Source organism: Dermacentor variabilis, chromosome 10, assembly GCF_050947875.1.
Source record: "Dermacentor variabilis isolate Ectoservices chromosome 10, ASM5094787v1, whole genome shotgun sequence".
NCBI lineage: Eukaryota > Metazoa > Arthropoda > Arachnida > Ixodida > Ixodidae > Dermacentor > Dermacentor variabilis.
In genome coordinates, this window is record NC_134577.1 from 26,823,770 (window position 1) to 26,844,924 (window position 21,155).

General features: G+C 49.1%; 2 protein-coding genes across 3 annotated transcripts in view; both read left to right on the forward strand.

Moving 5' to 3' along the window:
• LOC142560209 (uncharacterized) overlaps window positions 1-9,081 on the forward strand; it is a 45,223-nt gene extending 36,142 nt beyond the window's left edge. For both annotated transcript variants that reach the window (XM_075672141.1, XM_075672140.1), the window contains exons 3-6: window positions 2,206-2,311; window positions 4,665-4,756; window positions 7,382-7,490; window positions 8,244-9,081. In XM_075672141.1, coding sequence (XP_075528256.1) covers window positions 2,206-2,311; window positions 4,665-4,756; window positions 7,382-7,490; window positions 8,244-8,349 — 413 coding nt within the window. In that variant the 3' untranslated portion in view covers window positions 8,350-9,081. The remainder of the gene's footprint in view (window positions 1-2,205; window positions 2,312-4,664; window positions 4,757-7,381; window positions 7,491-8,243) is intronic.
• Window positions 1-21,155, forward strand: part of LOC142560208 (uncharacterized) — a 187,200-nt gene that overhangs the window by 10,533 nt on the left and 155,512 nt on the right. The window lies entirely within an intron of this gene.

Sequence of the window (21,155 nt, forward strand, 5' to 3'; positions counted from 1 at the left end):
GTATTAGCAAGTGTTCGCAGTGAAATGTTAGGTAACGTTAGCTTGACATTTACTGTCCGTTCAACTCTGAACAGTAGATATGCACTGCACTTTAGGAACGCTGGTGTGCTCATAGCGTGCGTTCGAACAATAGTCTTGCCTGCATTGGAAGTAAGAAAGATATCGGCTCCACGACCGAGCCGAACGAGTGACGCGATGAGAAAGCATCCATTTTGCTTTCTTGTTTTTGCCGCCAAACATAATGACGAAGAGAAAACGAAACACGTCATGGCACTTGTAGGCAGTCCATAAGATTAGTGTCAAGAAAAAAAATCGAATGGCGCTCTTTGCACGCCATCGCTCATCAAGACACAATGACCACTGTCCAAACATGTGCTCACTGTGAGAGGGAATCCGTCATGGATGTTCACAGGATGCCGCAGACGAACCCGCTTGTCGGTCACGTTGAGGACATTACATGATAATGGGATCCACAAAGGAGTCATGGCTATATCAAAATTAACAATCTGGTAGCATTTCTCTTTTGATGCGACACAAGAAACAAGGCTTGTAGGCTGCCTCTAAGTGTAGCTAGACGATGGAGGAACACATGTCGAACGTGTGGTCAAACTTTTGATTTGGTGAAAACAGCAAGAATGGGTCTGCCATACAGCAGTGAGGACTTTGCCTTGTTGTAATGCTGCTGTGAATATATATTCAGACGCGTATCAGAGTAAAGCTTCATTTTTTAGTTGAGTGCCGTGGTGTATCACCTTATTCTCATGTCACCTTCCCTAGGACTGGTTCACATAATAGGAAAGAAAGCGGGATATTGAATTTACTGGAACAGACTAAGACGGCATGCAAGTTCGAAAGAAAAAATGCAATAGTTTGATTATGAATGAAGGCGTACTACACAGTGATTAAGGCATATTGTCTAAAGCAATGTTTGGTTTTACGAAAAATACCGATTTCATACAATATAGCTTATTCGAGAAGAGCACGATGTACATGTTAGGTATTAAGAAATCATGAAGCTCATCAAATCATCAAGCGCAATTTGGGGTTCGCACGATCTTTAAGCTGCAATCTCTCGGCCAACAGATGCGCGTGCAATCGGCTTCTTCGGACCCAAAGGTGCACATTCCTGCTCGGACTAAAAGTTTAGAAGATAAATTAATTTTTGTGTAATTCGTCGCTAATTCCCGCGAATCAACTGCTTTACCCCGTGGTCGTCACCGCTGACGTCAGGTCACCAATGGAACCATTTTATTATATTTCATAAACGCTATATTAAAATATTACCACAGGCGTTTGTGGAAAACACCGGTATACATACACACGTGAGTACGGCGCCAAGTTCAAGCTCATTATTTATTCCACTTCTGTTTCGCAGAACCTTCCCCCCGCCTCACCCCAAGTTCAGCCGGGCGCAGGTTACCACCCTGCGTCTGCTACAAAAAAAAACACGTACCCTTCACCCGCCCGCCTCCACCCTATCTTTCCAGACGTCTACACTAACCCCAACTGCCGGTGCTGTGGCATTCACCCGGCTACGCTTTCGCATGTGCTGTGGGAGCGCCCAGCACAGTACACACAGACTAACACTACGACTCTCTCGTCGAGGTTGCATGAGGCTCTGCGGAGCTCCGCCCTCGACGTCCAAACCGGGGCGACCCAGCACGCCCGCGAGGCGGCGGCGAGGCAAACCCTCGACGTCCCTGTGTGCTGGTTGTACAATAAAAGTTTATTTTTCCTCCTCCTGTTTCTTTTCTCTCTTTCGGGGGCGCACTTTCCTATAATTTATCAAACACCACCACCAACAAAACAGACAATGTAGCAAATGCTTACGTTAAGAAATTCCCAGTGGTCTCATTAGGGATCAATAAATATTTAGGTTAGTTACAGCGGAAGTCTTATTACAGAAATTTAATCCTTTTTCTTTCTGATTTACTCATAACAGAACCGGCAAGGACTCTCAAAATTATGAGTTGGTTGGTTGAAGCGGGGCGTGCTTTCAATTTTCCCCTCAATTTTTTTTTCAATAGTTTTCCGTGTATGTACACTTCGCACCATGAAACGATCGGATGGTAACTACCTAACGATAGGGGTTTCTAACTTAGTACCTCATTCAGTAATACAGACACGAAGTGCAGAAAAAAAGTGATAAAAGCGTTACATCGGTGAGATGTTTTCAACTAAACGCTTTACAACATTCTCTTGTAGGGGAATGCGTCCTTTTGAACAAAACATTTTCTGGAAGGCTTAGTACACCAGGACAATGTCAAAGATGGACATGTTATCCTGAAAGCAAGATCGTTGTGGTAGCTGGGTATGTAGAAATTTGTGACGGGATTTTCTAAAAACATGCGAACTATTAAAGAATTGTGGTTATTACCCGCGCTTTCAAGAGTTTGCATGCGTTTGCGCGTTATAGTTCAACCATCTTGCATTTTAAAGCAATAATCTTTTCAACCATTGCTGAGATATTTCTTACTGTATGTATCACTTGTTTGAATGTTCTGTTCAAACCTATGGTCTATATTACGAGGAAGAGTGTGTTTATGCTATGTTTTTTGTTTTTTCTTTTCTTGTGTACGTATGCATGCTTTGTGCATTACATACATGTTAATTATTAGTGGATTTTGATTACATCTGATATCGAGGTTTTGCAACTCGTCGATCGGTTTCATTTGGTAATCCTTGTATGCTGATAAGCTCCCCTCATTCAGCACCGCTTCCTTTCCCCCTCCCACCCTTTTATTAAATTCCGCTTCGGCGGTCGTTAAAGGTGTTGTGAATAAATAAACAATAAGAAAGGAACGTCGATAAAGAGCGGAAACCAGGGGAAAGTAATCATATTCCAATATTAGGATCATTTTCTTTTTGAGCTGCAGGCGTCCTCGTGAACTTGTTGTGGCTAACGCGGAGGTCTTCTTTCTATTTTATTAGGTCTCGTAAGCCTTTGTGGCCTATGCAATCTCATATGTATCGCCAAACGGTGGTCGCCAATGGTTGCAAGGCCGCATGCTTTCCACGGGACTACTGCGCCTTCCTAAGCAAAGGACAGCTGCCTAAGGAGGCTAAGATGATTTCGTATAGCTGATTTAGGAGGAAGCTTTAGCTCGGGAGCTCATATCCGAATACGCGGGAAAGCAGAAATCGTTTTCTCAATAACCAGCGCACCTAATTGGACGGGGTTTATTGCACTAAAAGAAAAATGTTAAAAATCTGACTGAACAACGTTAAATGATATCATAATTTTATAAACTGAACCTAAGAATGCATATGAAGCGGACAAAATTCATATATTATAGTCTCGGGAAATATATTGCTAATTTATGGATAGGTATTTTGCAATACCACCGCAAACATTTTAATAACTCCAATTAAGCTTTGAACAAGCGTATCAAGTATGACATTTTATATACTCTAACAAATGCAGTTAGCAAGACTGCGATATGCCCTTTTGATGCAGAGTTACGGATATGGGAAATTCCTGCTTCTATCTTTTTTTCGAGCTCACTAATTTCTTGGTAATTGTAAAAATTCGAGGGCCTAAATTAAAGTTCTGCTTCCTACAGTCACTAGAACTTAACTTCCTCTCAAATGCGACGAATTGATTTAAAATCGGTCCAGCGCTTTTTCCATAAATGCGTGTCTGTGTTTCACGTGCATTTGGACAAGTAGTGTTCTAAGCCGCCAGCCAAGCATCTGCTGCCGCTGCTTCATGTAAGAAACCAACCGCCATCACACCCTCATTCTAAAGCTTTCGAGCGAGAAATTTTTGACCCAGTCGCGTCGCACTATGCACAGTTGATTTTGAGCAGCCTGTGCACGTGTACACTGACAGTGTTCAAGGAAATGTTGCCAGCATGACAGCAGGGCTGACGTCACATGGGCGGGTGAGGGGGGGAGGGAGGCGGTAGGAGCCCCAGAAGTAAAGACCGCTCTTCCGTCCGGCGGGAAAAAAGTGCCTAAAAGCAGCAGTGCGGATGTACGTGGGATTCATGAGCCTCTCAAGAGCAGTGCTCGCGGATTTCATGATTGGACATCCTGAGGTCGCTAGGAAACTTCTTTGCTTCGGCCGTTGCACATACTATCGTGCCTGATTATTAATTGTGCTTGATATCCATTCACGCAAAGTGTTCTCGAATGCTGGTATAAACAATTGTAGGTTTCTAACAAAGTTATTGTTTTCAGTGTTTATTTACCTTAAGAACCTGCTTAATTTTTTTCATTTAGCGTACACATAGTACTTATATCCACTTCTTCAATTAACGAATAATGTAAAGGTTCTGGCATATCCGATAAAATTTTTTTTATTCAGTGCCCAACAGTTTTCGTAGTAGAAGAACGTGGAGCAGTTGTCAGACTGCCCTGGTTCAAAACTACGTGAAGGCTAGGTGAAAATTATGCATTATTTTCTGAGGAAGCAACCGAGTTGTCCTCTAAGCGTCTGGTTTATTAAATTTCACTGCTCTGTTGGAGACGAGATCACCTTGAGTTAATGGAGTAAACTAGCCCAACGAGACAGGAAATTCTAACCAAATGTTTAGTTCCGATTGTGTAGATGCATTTTCGGACTGAGCACCTACGGAAAGAGTTGTACAGCTGTGCTAATAGCTCGGCTAACTTGGCCGCGCACATGAATGAATGGTGGAAAATATTGTGGCATGTTTTAGGTGTGGCAAGATTCCATACGGCTGTTATTCCAGTGTCGGACTCGACAGCCCCCTCCCGTACTGCTGCATAACAAATTGTTACCCAGATACGTGTGAGTAATCGTTTTAATGAAACTAAATCTTAACTACGATGTCATATTGTTGTCTATTTTGCAGAGCTAAACATTATGACGCTCTTTTTATACTACGTGACTTGTGGTATTAGTGTTCACCTATAAGCACGATGTATACACTCTAAGAAACGTTTACACCCTTTGGAGTGTATATTTGCCACACAATAATCGTCATCTACCTTGTCGGCATTTCCTTTCTTGAAAACGCTACGCTCGTTACTTTCCTGTTGGTAATGCTGTCATGTTGATAACGCGCATGCCGTTCATTAGTGGAAAGTACCGGGCTCCCCGCGTTAAAGAAAGGAAATGCGGACAAGACAGATGATGATTATCGTTGTGTGGCAAATATACACCCCAAAGGGTGCAACTGTTTTTAGAGTGTACGCATGCTTGAAACACGCATGTACTTAACATTGTATTTTGGAACCAGCGCTTTCACAGTTAGTGTTGTCGCGCTTAGCCGCCGTGGTTGCTCAGTGGCTAAGGTGTTAGGCTGCTGAGCACGAGGTCGCGGGATCGAATCCCGGCCACGCGGCCGCATTTCGACGGGGGCGAAATGCGAAAACACCCGTGTACGTAAAACCCCATACTTTTTTTGTCCCGCTTGAAAGAAGGGTGCATGTACTTGTCGCTGTGGCTTAGCGGCTATTATACTGCGCAGCTAGACACGAGGTCGCTGGATCGAATCCCGGTTGCCGCGGCCCCGTTTCGATGGGGGTGAAATGCAAAAAACTGCCGTGTTCCGTCCATTGGGGGCACGTAAAACAACCCCTGGCGGTCAAAGTTAATCTGGAGTCCCGCACTACGGCGTGCCTCTTAATAAAATCGTGGTTTTGATACGCAAGACCCGAGAATTCAATACTGCAATGGTAATGCATCTGTTTTGCAGTGTGCGCTAGCATTAAATTACTGCTAACTACACGTGAGTTCACTAGTTCACATGTCGGTCACGCAAAAGTGACAATAGTGGGGAACTGATTCACAGGTAGAAACTGCCTAAAGCCGGACATGTGCGACTTGAGCCATTTGGTAGTTCACTTTAAACAAAGACGTGGTCTGTAACTACCGCACGAAATGCCGGCTTCTCGTGAGCCATGACTTCACCCAAGAGTTGCAGGCACTGTACTCAGGGCCGAACCACTGTAGCATGCTTTGCACAGGCGAAATTTTGGTGTGCGCGAGCACACCAGCCATGACATCTATTAGAGAATGCGAAATCGCAACCTGGCAATCACTGAACCTTGTCGTATCAGCAGTTTCTGATTATGATAATAATGATGATGGCTTCAAGGTTCGTAGTGCACAAAAGCAGGTTGCGCACTCGGAAGCGTAGAAAACTCTTCGCCACGGGTGAATCTTCGCATTCTCCCAGTTCTCACGGTACCCATTTTGAAGGCATTCAGCGTTGATGCGACAACCACTGTCAATATCCGCAGCTGCGGGTTTCCGTTAAGCTCTTCGGTAAAATGGCTTAATGCCTGTAACAGCTGCCGAAGAATGGCAGCTGTTACATGATTGAAAAACAGAAGGCCCCACAATACCGTGGCCCAATGTTGCTTCTCGGAGCATCTTTCCGCGCTCTCGTTAGCGCAATCGATATTATGGCAACCACGAAGCAAGGTGATTCTCATTATATATCTTACTCAGTCATCAAACGTGTTTCGTTGACTCGGTGTCTTGCAGTGCGAGCACTCAAGAAACATAGTGTCTGAAATGAGACTCAACCCCCTTCACATGACCGGTGAACTAAGACGCTGCGTAGACTGATTGCCACAGCCACTAAAGTTCGAAGCCAACAGCAACGCCGCGCAACAAGGGCGCACGTTTAAACAAGCTTCGCGCTCCATCTAAAATTGACAGATGTCGTTGGCGCATCATTAGAAAGGCAAGTTACTCTTGTTCTGGGGGGGCACGTTAAAGATCCCCTGGCGGTAAAAATTAATCGAGAACCGCCCCACCATGGCGTGCCTCATAATCAAATCGGGGTTTTGGCACGGAAAACTCCAGAATGAAATGAATTCTTATGAAACACGGTACGTACTTCCGATACAATTTTCATCGTAAAAAATGATCGCTTCTTGTTTGTCTGACTAATTCATCCCAAATAATGGTTCTTAGAACGGCCATATACAGTACAAAAGTTATATCTTGTGATCAAGTTTGTTTATCGCGAAGAAACAAATCTCCACCCTCCTCTAGAAAACAACTCTTAACCGCATGCTGCCTAATAAAGCATAAATCGGCCAATGGTTGCCGTGCAGACACGTCCGAATGTCCTTCCCGATCAAGAATATCACGTTACTTTAATATAAAGTTGAAGCAACCTGGTGTAATTGTGCGCTGATTAGAAGTGTTAAAATTGGTACATTAACCTCTTTTACAAACTTTTCGGATGCTGCGCGTATTTAAACCAAGTTGACATGACAGAATATTTTGTTTAGTTGTACAGTTTCCATGTTCTTCATTTCTATAAAGGACACGGATTCCAGGTGATTATGTAGGACTTCCTGTTATATCGATTATATTATGCTAGAAGTAGTTTTCTATGTGTATCTGTAGGAGTTCAAGGAAAACATCGAATTTAACAAAACGTACAATACGCAGTCACGTGTCTTACGCCTGAACGGAGGTTAATGCTGAACAACGAAGAGTACAACTCCACAAAACCATGCGTGCGGTACTCTTGCAGGAATGGAGCACTCGCAACAATCACGTACGTAACCTGTCCCTAAACCTAATACTGTGATAAAAAACTATGCCCAATGTGTTACAACAAATTCTTAATAAAATGTTTGGCACCGTAAAGTTCAAAATAATCCATTCGGAACACGAAGTGTTAAAACTTCGTCATCTTCAACAGTCGCAATAAGACATGAAAGCGGTAATGAGAAAAAATGATTTCTTTTGATGCTAATTGACTATTGTCAACATTCCTGTACAAACGGCTATAACATCTGCAATGCACGGCCACTTTCAGATATCCGAAATACTTGTGAAGTATTTGTAACAACATTAATAGTGCTCTCAAGTATGTCTTGCTGCAGTTAGGTTAGCTGATCTATGTTTGGGGAAATAAGCTCGGTTACGCTTTACACCATTTGCAGGTGTTGTTCCGCTACTCAAGATATTCATTGTTTTGTGTAATTGTCGGTCGCAGTGGTGCTGTAGGTCTCTCACTAAAATTGTAGTTTTTGTGACAGCAATTTCGCATATGTTGATGCAATAACCCTACGTGTACTAATTGTGTGGAAACTCATAGTCGATACGATCAGAATGAAAGTGCCGAAATTCTGTTCCGTGGCTCTAATGATTAGCGGAAAGCTACGAGGAAAACAATTCCTGATTCCTGATCCTGATTTGTAGGGGTGCGACGCTGAAATTAAGATAGCATCATATCATTTTTATTGAAATTGTACTGACGTGACATTCTTGTTCTTTCTTTATTCTTTCCCTGTATATCTGATAGATGCCCAGGATACGCGCGCAAGATTTGTTCTGCTGAAAATATCAACGCTTCCTTGCCTTTTCCGACATGCTGCGCCGTGGGAAAGGCTTGCGCAGTTCCAAAATAAGAGAAATTATTCATCCAAACTACAAAAAAAAATATACCTAACCAGAATAGTGAATTAAAACGTTTCGTTACAGCGTTTCTGAGGTATTTGAATTCTGGTTAGTTGCCATGAAACCTAATTATTGCCAAGTAAACAACATATCAAAATTTTTGGACAGGCACAATGTACGATGACTGAAGCATTTACCAGGACATTACTGTAGCCGAGATCCGAGCTGTCCTCTTCTCCCTCAACGTCAAATCTGCCCCTGGCCCGGATGGCGTCATTAACGGGATTCTCAGGAATCTCGATGATGAGTTGATCGACTTCCTCACTGAAATAAATAAGGAAGTCTGGCGCAGTGAACAGGTCCCCACACCATGGAAGAAGGCCTGCACGGTACTCATACCCAAACCCGGTGAAGCACCTGGAATCGACAATTTATGACTAAAATTCCCTGACGTTCTGTGTCGGTAAGGTAGCAGAGCATGCCCTGCCCAACTGGCTCAAGGTGAAAATCAAGGCCAATTACATGTACACCCACAGTATGATTGGTTTCAGAGCCGGCCTCTCGACGCAGGACGCCATGAAGCCGATAAAACATCATATGATCGACCGGAGCACGGGAGATACCAGAGCCATCCTTGGATTAGACCTGCAGAAGGCCTTCGACAATATCTCACACGAATAGGGGATCACAAGGACGAGCGCTTGTCCTTGTGTTGTGTTGCCCCTATTCTTCGTCCCTGTTTGTTTGCGCACAGAAAGTTTTAAGATGAATCTGTTCTAACTAGGCCGACTCGCAGTTATCTCACACGAATTTATTCTCCAGTCTATTGGCGGACTCGGGCTCAAGAAGAGGGCCTGCGACTTGGTCCGGTCCTTCCTTAGCCAGAGAACTTCCAAGCTCAAGGTCGAAGGATAACTCTTGCAAGAGATCGCCCTCGCTACACGCGGCATGCCTCAGGGTTCAGTTATCTCGCCAAAATTATTCAACATCGCAATGATCGGGCTTTCCAAGGAACTCGCGAAGATTGAAGGAATCAACCATACCATCCACGCAGATGACGTCACCATCTGGTGCATCGGCGGGAGCGACGGCCCAGTTACCGCCATGCAGAGCGCCATCGATGCGATGGAGCGCTTGCTCCGCCCCACTGGGCTCAGATGTTCTCCACCCAAATCTGACCTACTTCTCTACAAGAAAAGACACAGAGGCGGCGGCCATCGTGATTGGAAACCGGCGTCCGAAAGCGAAATACGGCTTTTCACTGGTGACGGGTCCCCAGTGCCCAGAGTGGACTCGCTCCGAATATTGGGGATGTATATCGACTCTAACGGTGCCATTGGAACCGCACTCAAAGATCACCGGCAAGATGGAGAGTGCTCTCGGCCTCATCCTGAAGATCGCCAACAGGCACCAGGAAATCAAGGAAGACAATCTCATCCGCATTATACATGTTTTTGTTCTCTGCCACCTTTCATTCTCGGCGGCCATGCATAATTGGCATATTGCAGAGAGGAACAAGCTCAATTACCTCATTAGAAAGGCCTTGAAGCTTGCCTTTGGCTTACCTGTAAGCCCCCACACCGAAAACCTCCTCGATCTCGGAGTCCACAACACGCTCGAAGAAATATTTGAAACACCAGAGTGCTCACAGCTGCTCAGGCTATCCAGCAACCCGGCGGGCCGCAAGATACTCGACGAGACGGCCGTCAATCCTGTCGACCAGTGCCCCGATGCCATGCGGATTCCCAGTGACTGCACATCGCGCCCATTCCTCGCGCTATGCACCCCGCAATAACGTCGGCAGACGTCGGGCCAGGAGTACAGCTCTACTCGAGCATGTCCGCAACAACCACATTGAAGCAAGCTTCGTGGAAGCCGCGGCATATATCAAACAAGAGACATTCACCGTTTCCATCGTCGACTCCGATTCCAGGTTCACTTGCTGCGCTACGACACGCACTTCGAGTCCTGTGGTAGCCGAACAGGATGCAATCGCGCTGGCTGTGCTCAATGGTCGCAGAGAGGCAATATATAGTGATTCCAAGGCAGCCATTAAGGCCAAAGAAACCGGGCCCCTCTCCCCTCAGGCCCTCCGCATTCTCGAAAGCGCCAAAAGCATCTCTCCGCATTCTTTAACTTGGTTTCCTGCTCACTTGGGGTGGATTGAGGGCTATCCGCCTACGCAGTCCCCCTGCCCCGCGGCGCACCTTTGCTCACGTTCAGTGGGGTTATCACACATCTGTCAGGAAGGGTATTGCCTCTCCCGCGCCCCGCCTTATGCAGGGCGCGGGCGTTGACCCTTTGACTCTTACGAGCCCGTGCGTATCCTAACCTTGCGGTTCTTCATGCAATATACCATGAAAGATATCCCAGTGCGGACTGTCCTGTCTGTGGACTAAGGGCGACATCGGATCGTGTGTTTTGGGAGTGTGAAGCGATCGGCTCCTCCTTCAGCGAGGATAGGTGGGCTGCGCTCTTGGGCAGCCCCAAACTCAACGACCAAACTCTGGCTGTCCACAGTGCCCGTGATCGGGCCGTCAAGCTCGGCTTGGCGGCCCCTACGTGGGACTAGCTGGGTGGCGCGGGGTCTCCTCTGCGTCTTCTCTGGACCTAATAAAGTTATTTCACTCACTCACTCACTCACTCACTCACTCACTCACTCACTCACTCACTCACTCACTCACTCACTCACTCACTCACTCACTCACTCACTCACTCACTCACTCACTCACTCACTCACTCACTCACTCACTCACTCACTCACTCACTCACTCACTCACTCAGTTGGCTGACTGTGACTGACTGACTGACTCAGTCAGTCAGTCAGTCAGTCACAGTCAGCCAGTCACAGTCAGTCACAGTCTGTCTGTGTCTGTCTGTCTGTCTGTCTGTCTGTCTGTCTGTCTGTCTGTCTGTCTGTCTGTCTGTCTGTCTGGTATGCTGCACATGCTTTTCATTCTAGAATTTTTGTACACGTCTCCTTAATCTTTCTTCGCTTCCTCAAAACGTCTCATTTACGTTGTACCGCTACCTATGTCTGCAAGGAATCCGGTCGTATCAATGTCTTCCCTGCTTATTTCCCACAGATACTCTAAGCGCCTTTTGCTTATCTCGACGGCTGACCAGTCGATGCCTCCGTCCCCTTTAGGTCCAAGCGCTTCTGCAAGGTGTACGTTGCCTACGGCTCTCAGTGGGTGAATCTCTTCGCATTCAGTTAGAATGCGGTGAGCGGTCTCCAGATTTTCCAGAAACATGCCCCATCTTGTTGCGAATATTTGCTCCGGTATGTTTTTGTCCTTAGGCAACCATCCAGATCTTCAGATAGCAATTTCCTGCCGTTCGTATTACCGTACAGATTTTCCCTTCTAATTTCTTTCTTCCCATTCTTATACATCTCCATGACCTCCTTTATTTCCACTCTTTCCATCGAATTCACTGCTTTTTCGTTTCTGTCGCATTTTGATAACTCCTGCTTGTCTGTTTACGCTTTCATTTACGCTGTACTTGGGTGCTAACTTTCTTGATCTCTTCTGTGACTCTGTGTCCATGTCATTCAGGTACAGATACTTGTGCATTTTAGCCATCCATTTATTTTGGTGCACGTTCCTGAGTGTTTTTTCAAATCTAATTTTGCTATGGGCTACTCTGACTTAATAAGAAGCTTAACCACGTCACCCTTGTTGGCATTGGGAGACGTGGTCAGGGAATCTGGCGTCAAACTAAGGGTCGCTTTATAGCCCACGCCACCGGTGCGTCTTGAAAAGAGTAGCTGGCCCACACTACTAGGGCGTTACCCGAAGGCTAAGCGGACTCACACCATCGTCCGAGCATGACGGCGAGGAGACATAGGAGAGGCAATATATATGGCTAACTTATTTACAGTAAACGGCATAAGATAATGGACGCAGCTGCATGTCAGAGCAGATTACGTCGTTCTGGGAGAGAACAAAGACGCCATACACTGAGGATGTCTTTTAAAGCCCTTCCGTCTTCTATAGATTACTCACTAGGGAAACGGGTGATGTCCCAGTCAACCAGTCTGGTGGTTCGTACCGGCACAGCGCACCACTTCCGAGGAAGATAATAGCTGACATAAAGACCACGCGCAGCCCTCAAGCTGAGCCTTGAAAGAGGGAAGCCAGCATACCAGACCCAGTGTTTCACTGACGACCGGGAAGAGGTCAAGGGCCCAAGCTCACCGGAGGGTAAAGCCACTCCAGGTCCTGGTGTCTTTCCCTGAATTTCTGGGAAACCCTCCACCATCTCGTTCCCTCGCCGAAGCTTACCATCGTGCCTTCTCTGAGAGACCTGCCCTCTGGTAGAAACGCCGAATCTGTTACCAATTCCATGTCTACGCTGATTCGTTTCAACCTTGTTTGGTGTCGGTACCACAATGACCAAGGCCTCCGCGGTTAGGCGACTACGCCAAACGTAACACCCTGCAATGCTTCAGTTATGGTTTTACCGTGGGCTGCCAAAGCAACGGTATGTGTGTGTGTGTGTGCGTGTGTGTGTGCGCGCGCAACCTTTTTCCTACCTACCTGGGTCACTGGGTAGAGGTAGCCCATGGTCAAATGAGCTACCTATACCAGTGTCAGCTGGCATTGAGTGTTCTTAGGGAATTGTGAAAAAGGAATGCCGCTGCAGCACACCTCATACATAACTCGGTTCGACGGTGACAACATATTGTTTTACTATATTGATTCAATGCAAAACGCATTAACGCCGACAGTCATCCTGAAATGGGTTCTGCCGATTTTTTATTAACTCTATGACGTGTTCCCAATGCCTTGAACGGTAGGGATGCCTCATGAAATTTTACTATTTAGGTTGTCGTACGCACCTATAACGCCAAGAAAGGTTATGCATAGTGCCGTGTCCTCTTTACTGACGTTTTATGCACACAGTGTGGGGAAGCGTCACCTAGCATTCTTCTGTTCTATGGTTGTTCCTCGTGCCGCTACAGAAGTGTCGAAATGGTCTTCCGTTATTGTGTTTCGTTCTTTTGTTCCTCTGTGGCATCGTTCTCGCTTTGCTGTTTTGAAACAGTGTCTCTACAGATGCTCGTAACAGTGACATCGAGAAGTTTTTTGTTTGCGCGCAGAAAGGCTTGCGCAAAAGCGCTGGATTGTAAGAATTGCACTTGTCACCATCGCAAAGATGAAATGTTCTTTTTAGCTTGTCTTTACTGGTGCTACGCACGAAATGGTTCCACAGAGCTTGCCGAAATTGGACTTTACACATAATTACAACGAAGGCGCCAAATAAAACAGCGGACGTAGGAAGGAGACACGAGACAACCACGTAGGCGCTTCCCTACGTGGTTGCTTCGTGTCCCCTTCCTACGTCTGTTGTTTTGTTTGGCGCCTTCGTTGTAATCATGCATAACCAACTCGCCGACCAGCACGTGCTCAGTTTACTTATAAATATCGGATCTTTTGCAGGTTGTTGCTATTCGCGGAAGATTTTCTGAAGAACAGCAGACTTGGCTGACCATGTAGACTCCCGTGTAAAGCCTAACTTCCCGCGACTATCTTTCTTGCGAGAACTTGTATTAGCAATTTCAGTTGCGTTTAATTAAGTTACTCATCTTAAGACGTTGCCGCGCTCTGACTCCCGGCTTTGACGCGCTGCTTAAGGCTATTTAGCAATTAAAGGCCTTCTTTCACCACACATTTCGGGGCAGAATGGAAAAACGCTCGTGAACCATGCATTGGTTGCAGGTTAATAAACCCCAGGGGGTTAAAAATTAATCTGGAACCCTCAACCTCGGCGTCCCTCATGTTCAGTTAAACAGTTTCTGGGGATTGTGTCTCTGAGAACTGTGTAAGCAATGCTTCTTTCCTTCCGTCAAAAAAAATAAATAAATAAAACAGCATCTTGACCAAAGGTTGCGTGCGACACGTGGTGTAACAAGCAGGGTGACGCATGTGGCATGTTTCTTGCGCATTTAGGTACGTTGCGTGAGGCCGTTTACCATGTAGTTGGTAGTGCAGTAAAACCAGCCATCCACCTCTGTCCTTTCCTGTCCTCTCGTCATCTCTCTGTTGTTCTGCGACATTACTTTTGCGCATAAAGCACTGTAAATGCCTCAGATAACGAATTTCCAACTAGCTCAGCGTTTTGCATTAACTGCTATAAAAAAGGCACATGCCTCGCCTGCGGACTAGCATTTGTCTTTCGTTGTGGAGCTTACTACTCTGTAGTGAGAGCTCTAAATGTGTGGTTAGTGCGAGTTGGAAGAGCTCGATGTGTGTCATTAGAGAGATTTAGCTGTGAGCGTCGCTCCACTTTGATTTCGCACGCTGATGCACTGGCCACAGCTAAATTGGTTTCTTATTTATTTTGATAAGTGCGCCTCTTCTACAGCGAGCAACGCGCAGTAAGCTTGTCTGCACAGCCACGAAATCTGATAGACGAACATTCGTGCGCCGTCGAATGCGCTCTGTAGCAAAGTGAGGGTAACGTTGTATGTTCAGTGACGGCAGGCATTTGCGAACCAACTAGAAAAGTAGACAGTAGACGTGACGAACCCTAGTGCAAACTTTCAACTGGGTTATACAGGAGAAAATGGTCAAGTAATATAAACTGAGCATGTATCACGCCCTGAAGCACCTATCTACGAGCTATGCGTGCTTGGTATTCTTTAACCCTAGATCGTGACACGCAGATTTCAGTTCTTAGGAGCACGTTCTCGGGTTGGGCGTCGTCGTCCATCGGCGTAACCGCCCGAACGCGCTCGTACCAATGCTCACGCGTTCGTCGTCATCTTCTTCTACAGCTGGCTCCGCTGCCACGCATCACGCCAGCGTTCCCATACTGCCCCTCCCTATGCGAAGATGCTGACGGCACTGGCCCCCTGCCAGTCGGTGTGGCGATTTGGGTCTCCAATTCTTTGCTTCGCGAAATATATCGCGAAAAATGGAAGAAAGCGGGAACGAAGCGCGCCATCTTCAGTCGCGCACAAGGCACCGGAGGTGGGGGGGGGTGGAGGTGAGAAAATGCGGGGCGTTCTACTTATGCGGCTTCTGCGTATGGCGCGGCCGGGCGCGGCAGCGCGTGAGTTGTCTTGAAAGCGATCTGAGAGAGAGACAAAAACATTTATTGAATCATAAAATGGAATTCTCGCGGATCGAGGTCTTCTCTTCTTCACGCTGTCTTCTCGTCGAAGGGAAGCCTCTTCAGCACGGGTGGTCCCTCAGTCCAGGGCTCCACTGAGTTTGGCCGCGTCCCTAGCGTGCTCCACCATCCTTCTTTGGACGGCGAGCTCGCAGCTGACGAGCCGGCTCTCCCAATGCTCCGCACTCGGGGGTTTGTGATCGCGGAATGCGTTGTTTCGTTCGCACTCCCAAGTTATGTGATAGAGTGTGGGTGTAGCCCCGCACCAGGGGCAGGTGTCCCTATACTGCGTTGGGAACATCTTGTTGAATATGAAAAGGTTGGGGAAGGTGTTTGTCTGGAGCCTACCCCAGCTCGTTGCTTCCTCCTTCGTCAGAGCTTTATGGGGCGGTGGGTACTTGAATCTAGTCCCCCTGTAGTGTTGCAGTAATTCCGAATAACTGTCACCGAGGGTCCCGGCGTAACTAGCGCGGTACTCCTGCTGCTGCCCAGCCCGGAATCTATTAGCGCGAGCTAGACCGTCCGCCGCCTCGTTACCCCTTATGCCCTCGTGTCCAGGTATCCAGATCAGATTGTGTTTGATTTTCGCCTCCTCCGAGGGGTTACCGCCTCTGAGGATCCTAAGGGCAGTTTTGCATATTCTGCCCCTCATGTAGTTGCGACAGGTCTCTTTCGAGTCTGTGAGAATATTTAGCGATTTATTCTCCCTATATCCTTGCATCGCCGCCAGCGCCACGGCGATTTCCTCGGCTTCAGCTACGCTCCATATCTCGGCCGAGACGCACGAGACAAGCTTTTCCTCCTTGTTCATTACTACCGCGATGGCCTTTGCCTCGCTTCCTATTAGACTTATGCTCGCGTCCGTGAAGAGAGTGTTCTCTTCTCTAGCCACTGTCTTTGCTATGTATTCGGCCCTAGCTTTCCTTCTGCCTTCGTGGAGCCTGGGATCCATGTTCTTCGGTATAGGCTTTACGTAAAAGGTTTTCCTAATTCCCGCCGGTACGTCCTCGTACCGGTCGACGTCTCCTATTTCGAAGCCTAGCTTACCGATCAGGTTTCGCCCCGTGTAGGTCCCCGTTAGTCTTTTCATTTGCGCTTTCCGCTGTGCTTCCGCCATTTCGACGAAGGTGTTGCTCACCCCTAGTTGCATCAGCTTTTCGTTGGAGGTGTTTCTCGGCAGGTGCAGCGCCGTCTTGTAGGCTTTCCACAGGACGACTTCAATCTCTTCGTTGGCCGTTTTAGTCCTCACTTGGTAGGGTAGCGAGTACATGACTCTGCTGACGATCAGGCTGTTGACGAGCTTGAGAGGGTCTTCTTCTCTCATGCCGTGCCTCTTCTGGGAGACCCTGCTTATCATTCTGCTCACGTTCTCGATCGACTTCTTGAGGAGGCCGATGGTGTGGTTGCACTTTCTGCTGCCTTGCAGCCACATGCCGAGGACGCGTATCATGTTGCGTTCGGGGATGAGTTGTCCTTCGAGGCTGACCTCCAGTTTCGCCTTGGTGGGATGTCTGCCGACTCTTAGCAGTTCGGACTTTTCGGTGGAGCACCTGAGGCCCCTCTCCTTCACGTAGTCTTCGACGCACTTGGCCGCACGTTGCAGCGCCGCTCGCTTCCAAGGTTCCGCAGGTGGTCCAGACCGTGATGTCGTCCGCATACATCGCGTGCCGGATTCCCTGGATCTCTTCGAGTCTCTTCGCTAGGGACAGCTTCGCCACGTTAAACAGTACGGGCGAGATTACCGAGCCTTGGGGCGTACCTCTGCTAGGCGTTGCAAAGATACCGCTCCTCAGCTCGCCCAGGCCGACCGTCGCTGTTCTGCCCGAGAGGAAGTCCCTGACGTAGTCGTGGGTCTTCCTGCCGCAGTTCGTATTGTTGAGGCCCTCCATGATGGCCTCGTGGCTGACGTTGTCAAAGGCCCCTTTGACGTCGAGGGCCATGACGACGTTTTCGCCCTTTCTCGGCATTGTAGTCAGGACTTCCTTCTCGAGCTGCAGCAGAACGTCTTGTGTCGAGAGGTTGGCCCTGAACCCAAACATCGAGTTTGGATAGTATCTTCCGTTTTCTAGGTGGCGCTGGATGCGCTTGGTGACGATTTTCTCGTAGAGTTTTCCTAGGCACGACGTCAGCGAGATGGGCCTCAGGTTCTCAATCTGGATTTTCTTTCCGGGCTTGGGGATCATTACGACGACGGCGTGCTTCCACTCCGCCGGAACTTTCCCTTCTTGCCACAGCGTGTTTAGGTACTTGACGAGCTGGTCTATCGCTCCGTCACTCAGGTTGCGTATGAGGGAGTTCCGGACTCTGTCCGCTCCCGCCGCCGTGTTCTTGCTGGCCGATCTGATGACCTCGACGACCTCCTCCCTCGAGATGGGTCGGTCCATGTCCGGGTTGTCTTCGCCTCGGTACTCGCCGCGGTATCCCTCCGGCTCTCCCGTTCCGTAGCATTTCCTGCGGACCTCCTCGAGCAGCTGCTCGTCGGTGCCTTGGTATTGGTGGGCCAGCCTCTGGATCGAGTTGCTGCTCTCTCGCTTGCTCTTGTTGGGGTCCAGTAGGCATCGGAGTATCTGCCACGCCCTGGCCGTGCTGAGGGTGCCGTTTAGCGAGTCGGTGAATTGCTGCTACCCCTGTCTCGCCAGTTGCGTCGCGTACTCCTCGGCCTTCTTGGTGATCTCCGCAATGTTCTTCTTTAGCTTCTTGTTCATTCTCTGCTTCTTCCAGCGCTTGGTGAGGCCGCGGCGTGCTTCCCATAGCCGCAGCAGCCGCTTGTCCACCTCCGGTGCTTGTTCTGTTCTGTCCACCTCGCGGGTGTAGAGCTCCTGGATTTGCTTCAACTGTTGGCTCCATTCTTCCGGGGAAGTGATGTCGCCGCCCAGTTCTCTGCAGTGTCTTCTGAAGGCGTCCCAGTCCGTCAGTCTGGTCGAGCCGATCTTTCTCTTCGTGTTTTCCGCCTCGAGTACTAGGCGGAGGACATGGTGGTCGCTGCCCAGGTTTTCCAGCAGGTTCTCCCATTCCGCGTTCTTGGCGTTCTTGACAAACGTGAGGTCGGGGCACGTGTCTACACTGACGCTGTTACCCATTCTGGTAGGCTGGGCCTCGTCGGTTAGGAGCTCGCATCCCGCATTTTCCGCGGCCGTGCTAATCTCCCTCCCTTTCTTATCCTCTTTGGCGTAACCCCACAGGGGGCTCTTAGCGTTGAAATCTCCCGCTATCACTAGGCTGTTTTGTCCCGCTAGCCTCTTGGCTTCGGCAAAAAGTTTTAGAAAGTCCCCGTCCCTTTGTTTGGGCGAGCTGTATACGTTAATTACGAAAGTGCTCTTCGATTTCTATTTCTTTTTAGGAATAATCTCCGTTATCACGTGCTCGATTTTTGTATCCTTAATCTCGTCGTGAGCTATGGTGACGATTTTGTTACTTATGAGTGTCGCGGTATTCCCTTTCTCCAGACACGTGTAGCCCCTAAGTGCCGGAGTGCTAAAGGTTTCTTGTAGTAGTATCAAGTCTGGCGCGGTTCCTCTGTGATAAATGAGTTGCTGCAGGAGCCCTTGCTTGCGCTTGTAGCCCCTGCAGTTCCACTGCCAAATCTCTAATTGGTTGTTTCCTGCCATGTTGTTGAGGTCGATGGATTAGTCGCTCCTTGGGTTTCTGTGCTACCGCCAAAAGGGTGCTCGTTAAAGAGTCTTTCTCTGGAGTCTAGTATCTTTTGAGTGTTCTGGTTCTTAATGTAGTTTCGGAATCCCTGCTCCTGGAGGGCCATCTTTTGTTGGGTATTCTGCAGTTCCTTCTGCATATCCTTCATCTGTTTCTGTGTTTCTTGTTGCATTTGCTGCATACTTTGCATAAAGCTCTCTAGCTTATCATTAAAGCTTAGTTCTCCGGTCACCTGTTGAACGGGGCTAGGGGTCTTCGGTGGCGAAGCTACCCTAATAGGCGAGGAGTACGAGGGCGGCGAGACGAAACCTAGCCGTCTAATCTCTTGTAGTTCTTTAATTATGTCCTTAAGTTGTCTCCTTAATTGTTGGTTTTCTTTCCTTAGTTCCCCTATTATTTTGTCCTTGGTATTGTCTGTGTTTGGGTTTGAGTGCGGAGCATCTGGAAAAAGCGTGATGGGAGGGCCGGCTCCCCAGCTTACCTTAACTCCTCCTTGCTTCTGTTGCTGCTGCTTCTTTGGCTGCTGGTCCTTCGGAGGTGGGGGTGGCCAGGACCCGTCCCGGTCTCGGCTCCGGCTACGGCTCCGCCCCCTCTGCTGGCTCTCGTCACCCTCGTCCGAGAACCACCGTGGACGTCTGGCTCCGCCGCCGCCGCGGCTCTTGCTGCGGCTGTGGCGCTGCTGCTGCGGCTGTGGCGGCTTGCCCCACCGCAGCTCGCTCGCCGTCTTGAGTCTCATCTTGCAGTCCGTGGTGCCGGCCGCGTGGTCGCCCCCGCACAGCAGGCACTTGGGTGTGCACTCGTGGCCTTCGACTGGATTCTGGCTGCCGCACTGCCGGCAGGTCTTGGACTCCGGGCTCGGGCAGACGTCTGTCCGGTGTCCTTGCTGACCGCAGGCGTAGCAGACTTGCCGCGTCGGGCGATACGGGTAGCACCACATCTCCCCGCCGTAATATTTGACTTGCTTGGGGAGACGTGGGCCGTCGAAAGTGACGACGGCGGTGCTGGATCGCCCGAGCATTCTGGCTGCCAGGACCTTTACTCCTTGGGTGCGGACGCGGAGGTTCGCCTTCAGTTCTTCGGCCGGAGTCCCCGGGTCGACGCCGTGGATGACTGGCCGGTGGCTGCCACCACCGCGTGCGCCACTTGGTGCGTGTGCAAGTCCTTGACTGCGAGTCCCTTCGGCCTCAGGACGATCTTTAAATCTTCGCGCGGGAGCGGCGGCAGCCTCCTCCTCTGCGGCGGCGCTCCTCCTTTCACTCCTTCGCCGGGCGCAGCTAGCGCGGCGCCTGACATCATGGCGGCGTTCTGTGATTGGATGTTGCTATGCGCCGTTCCCGCCAAAACCGGGCCTCCGCGCTGGCGTCTCTTTTGCCGTCTAGACATGGCGATTTCCCATTCTGGTCCGAATCTCGAGTTAAATGGCTTACTTGCGGGTTTGACGCCGACGCGGGGGCCGACGTTGTCGCTAGGGTGCTGCCTGGGGTCGGTCGGGGGCCTCCTCCTCGGGTTAGATCTACCGCCGTCGACGGTGCGGCGACGACGGCTTCGTGCGGGTCTTGTTCTATGAAATCTTGCGCCTCGGTGGCGGTGTTCAGTAGTCTTGATATCGTGAGGTGGTCGTAGCTCGGGATGTCGTGTCCGGCCATCGCTCCGGGTCCGCCTCGCCGCTGGCCGAAGCCGGGGGAAGACCTCGAAGCCCGTACGCGTGCTAGGCTTCGTTAGGCTTAGCGCCTGGTCGGCCACTCGGAAAATTCAAAGTCCGGTAAATCCGAAAATTTTGGACGTACCGGCTTGAATTCGGTGTCCTCGTGGGCCGCTTCGCTTCCGGCGTCGATTCCCAGAAAAATTTGGGCGATCCAATCGGTTTGACCGGGCCAAAACATCCGAAATTCACGGAGCGCATGTGACACGCGTCCACTCGCTTCAGCTGCTCGCAGCGCCCCCCAAGCGATCTGTGATGAGGATACAGTGCGAGTGTTGATAGCATCGTATGCGCGATGGCTTCGGGCTGTGAGAGGCAGCACGAAGGTGCCTTCGCTCACAGCCG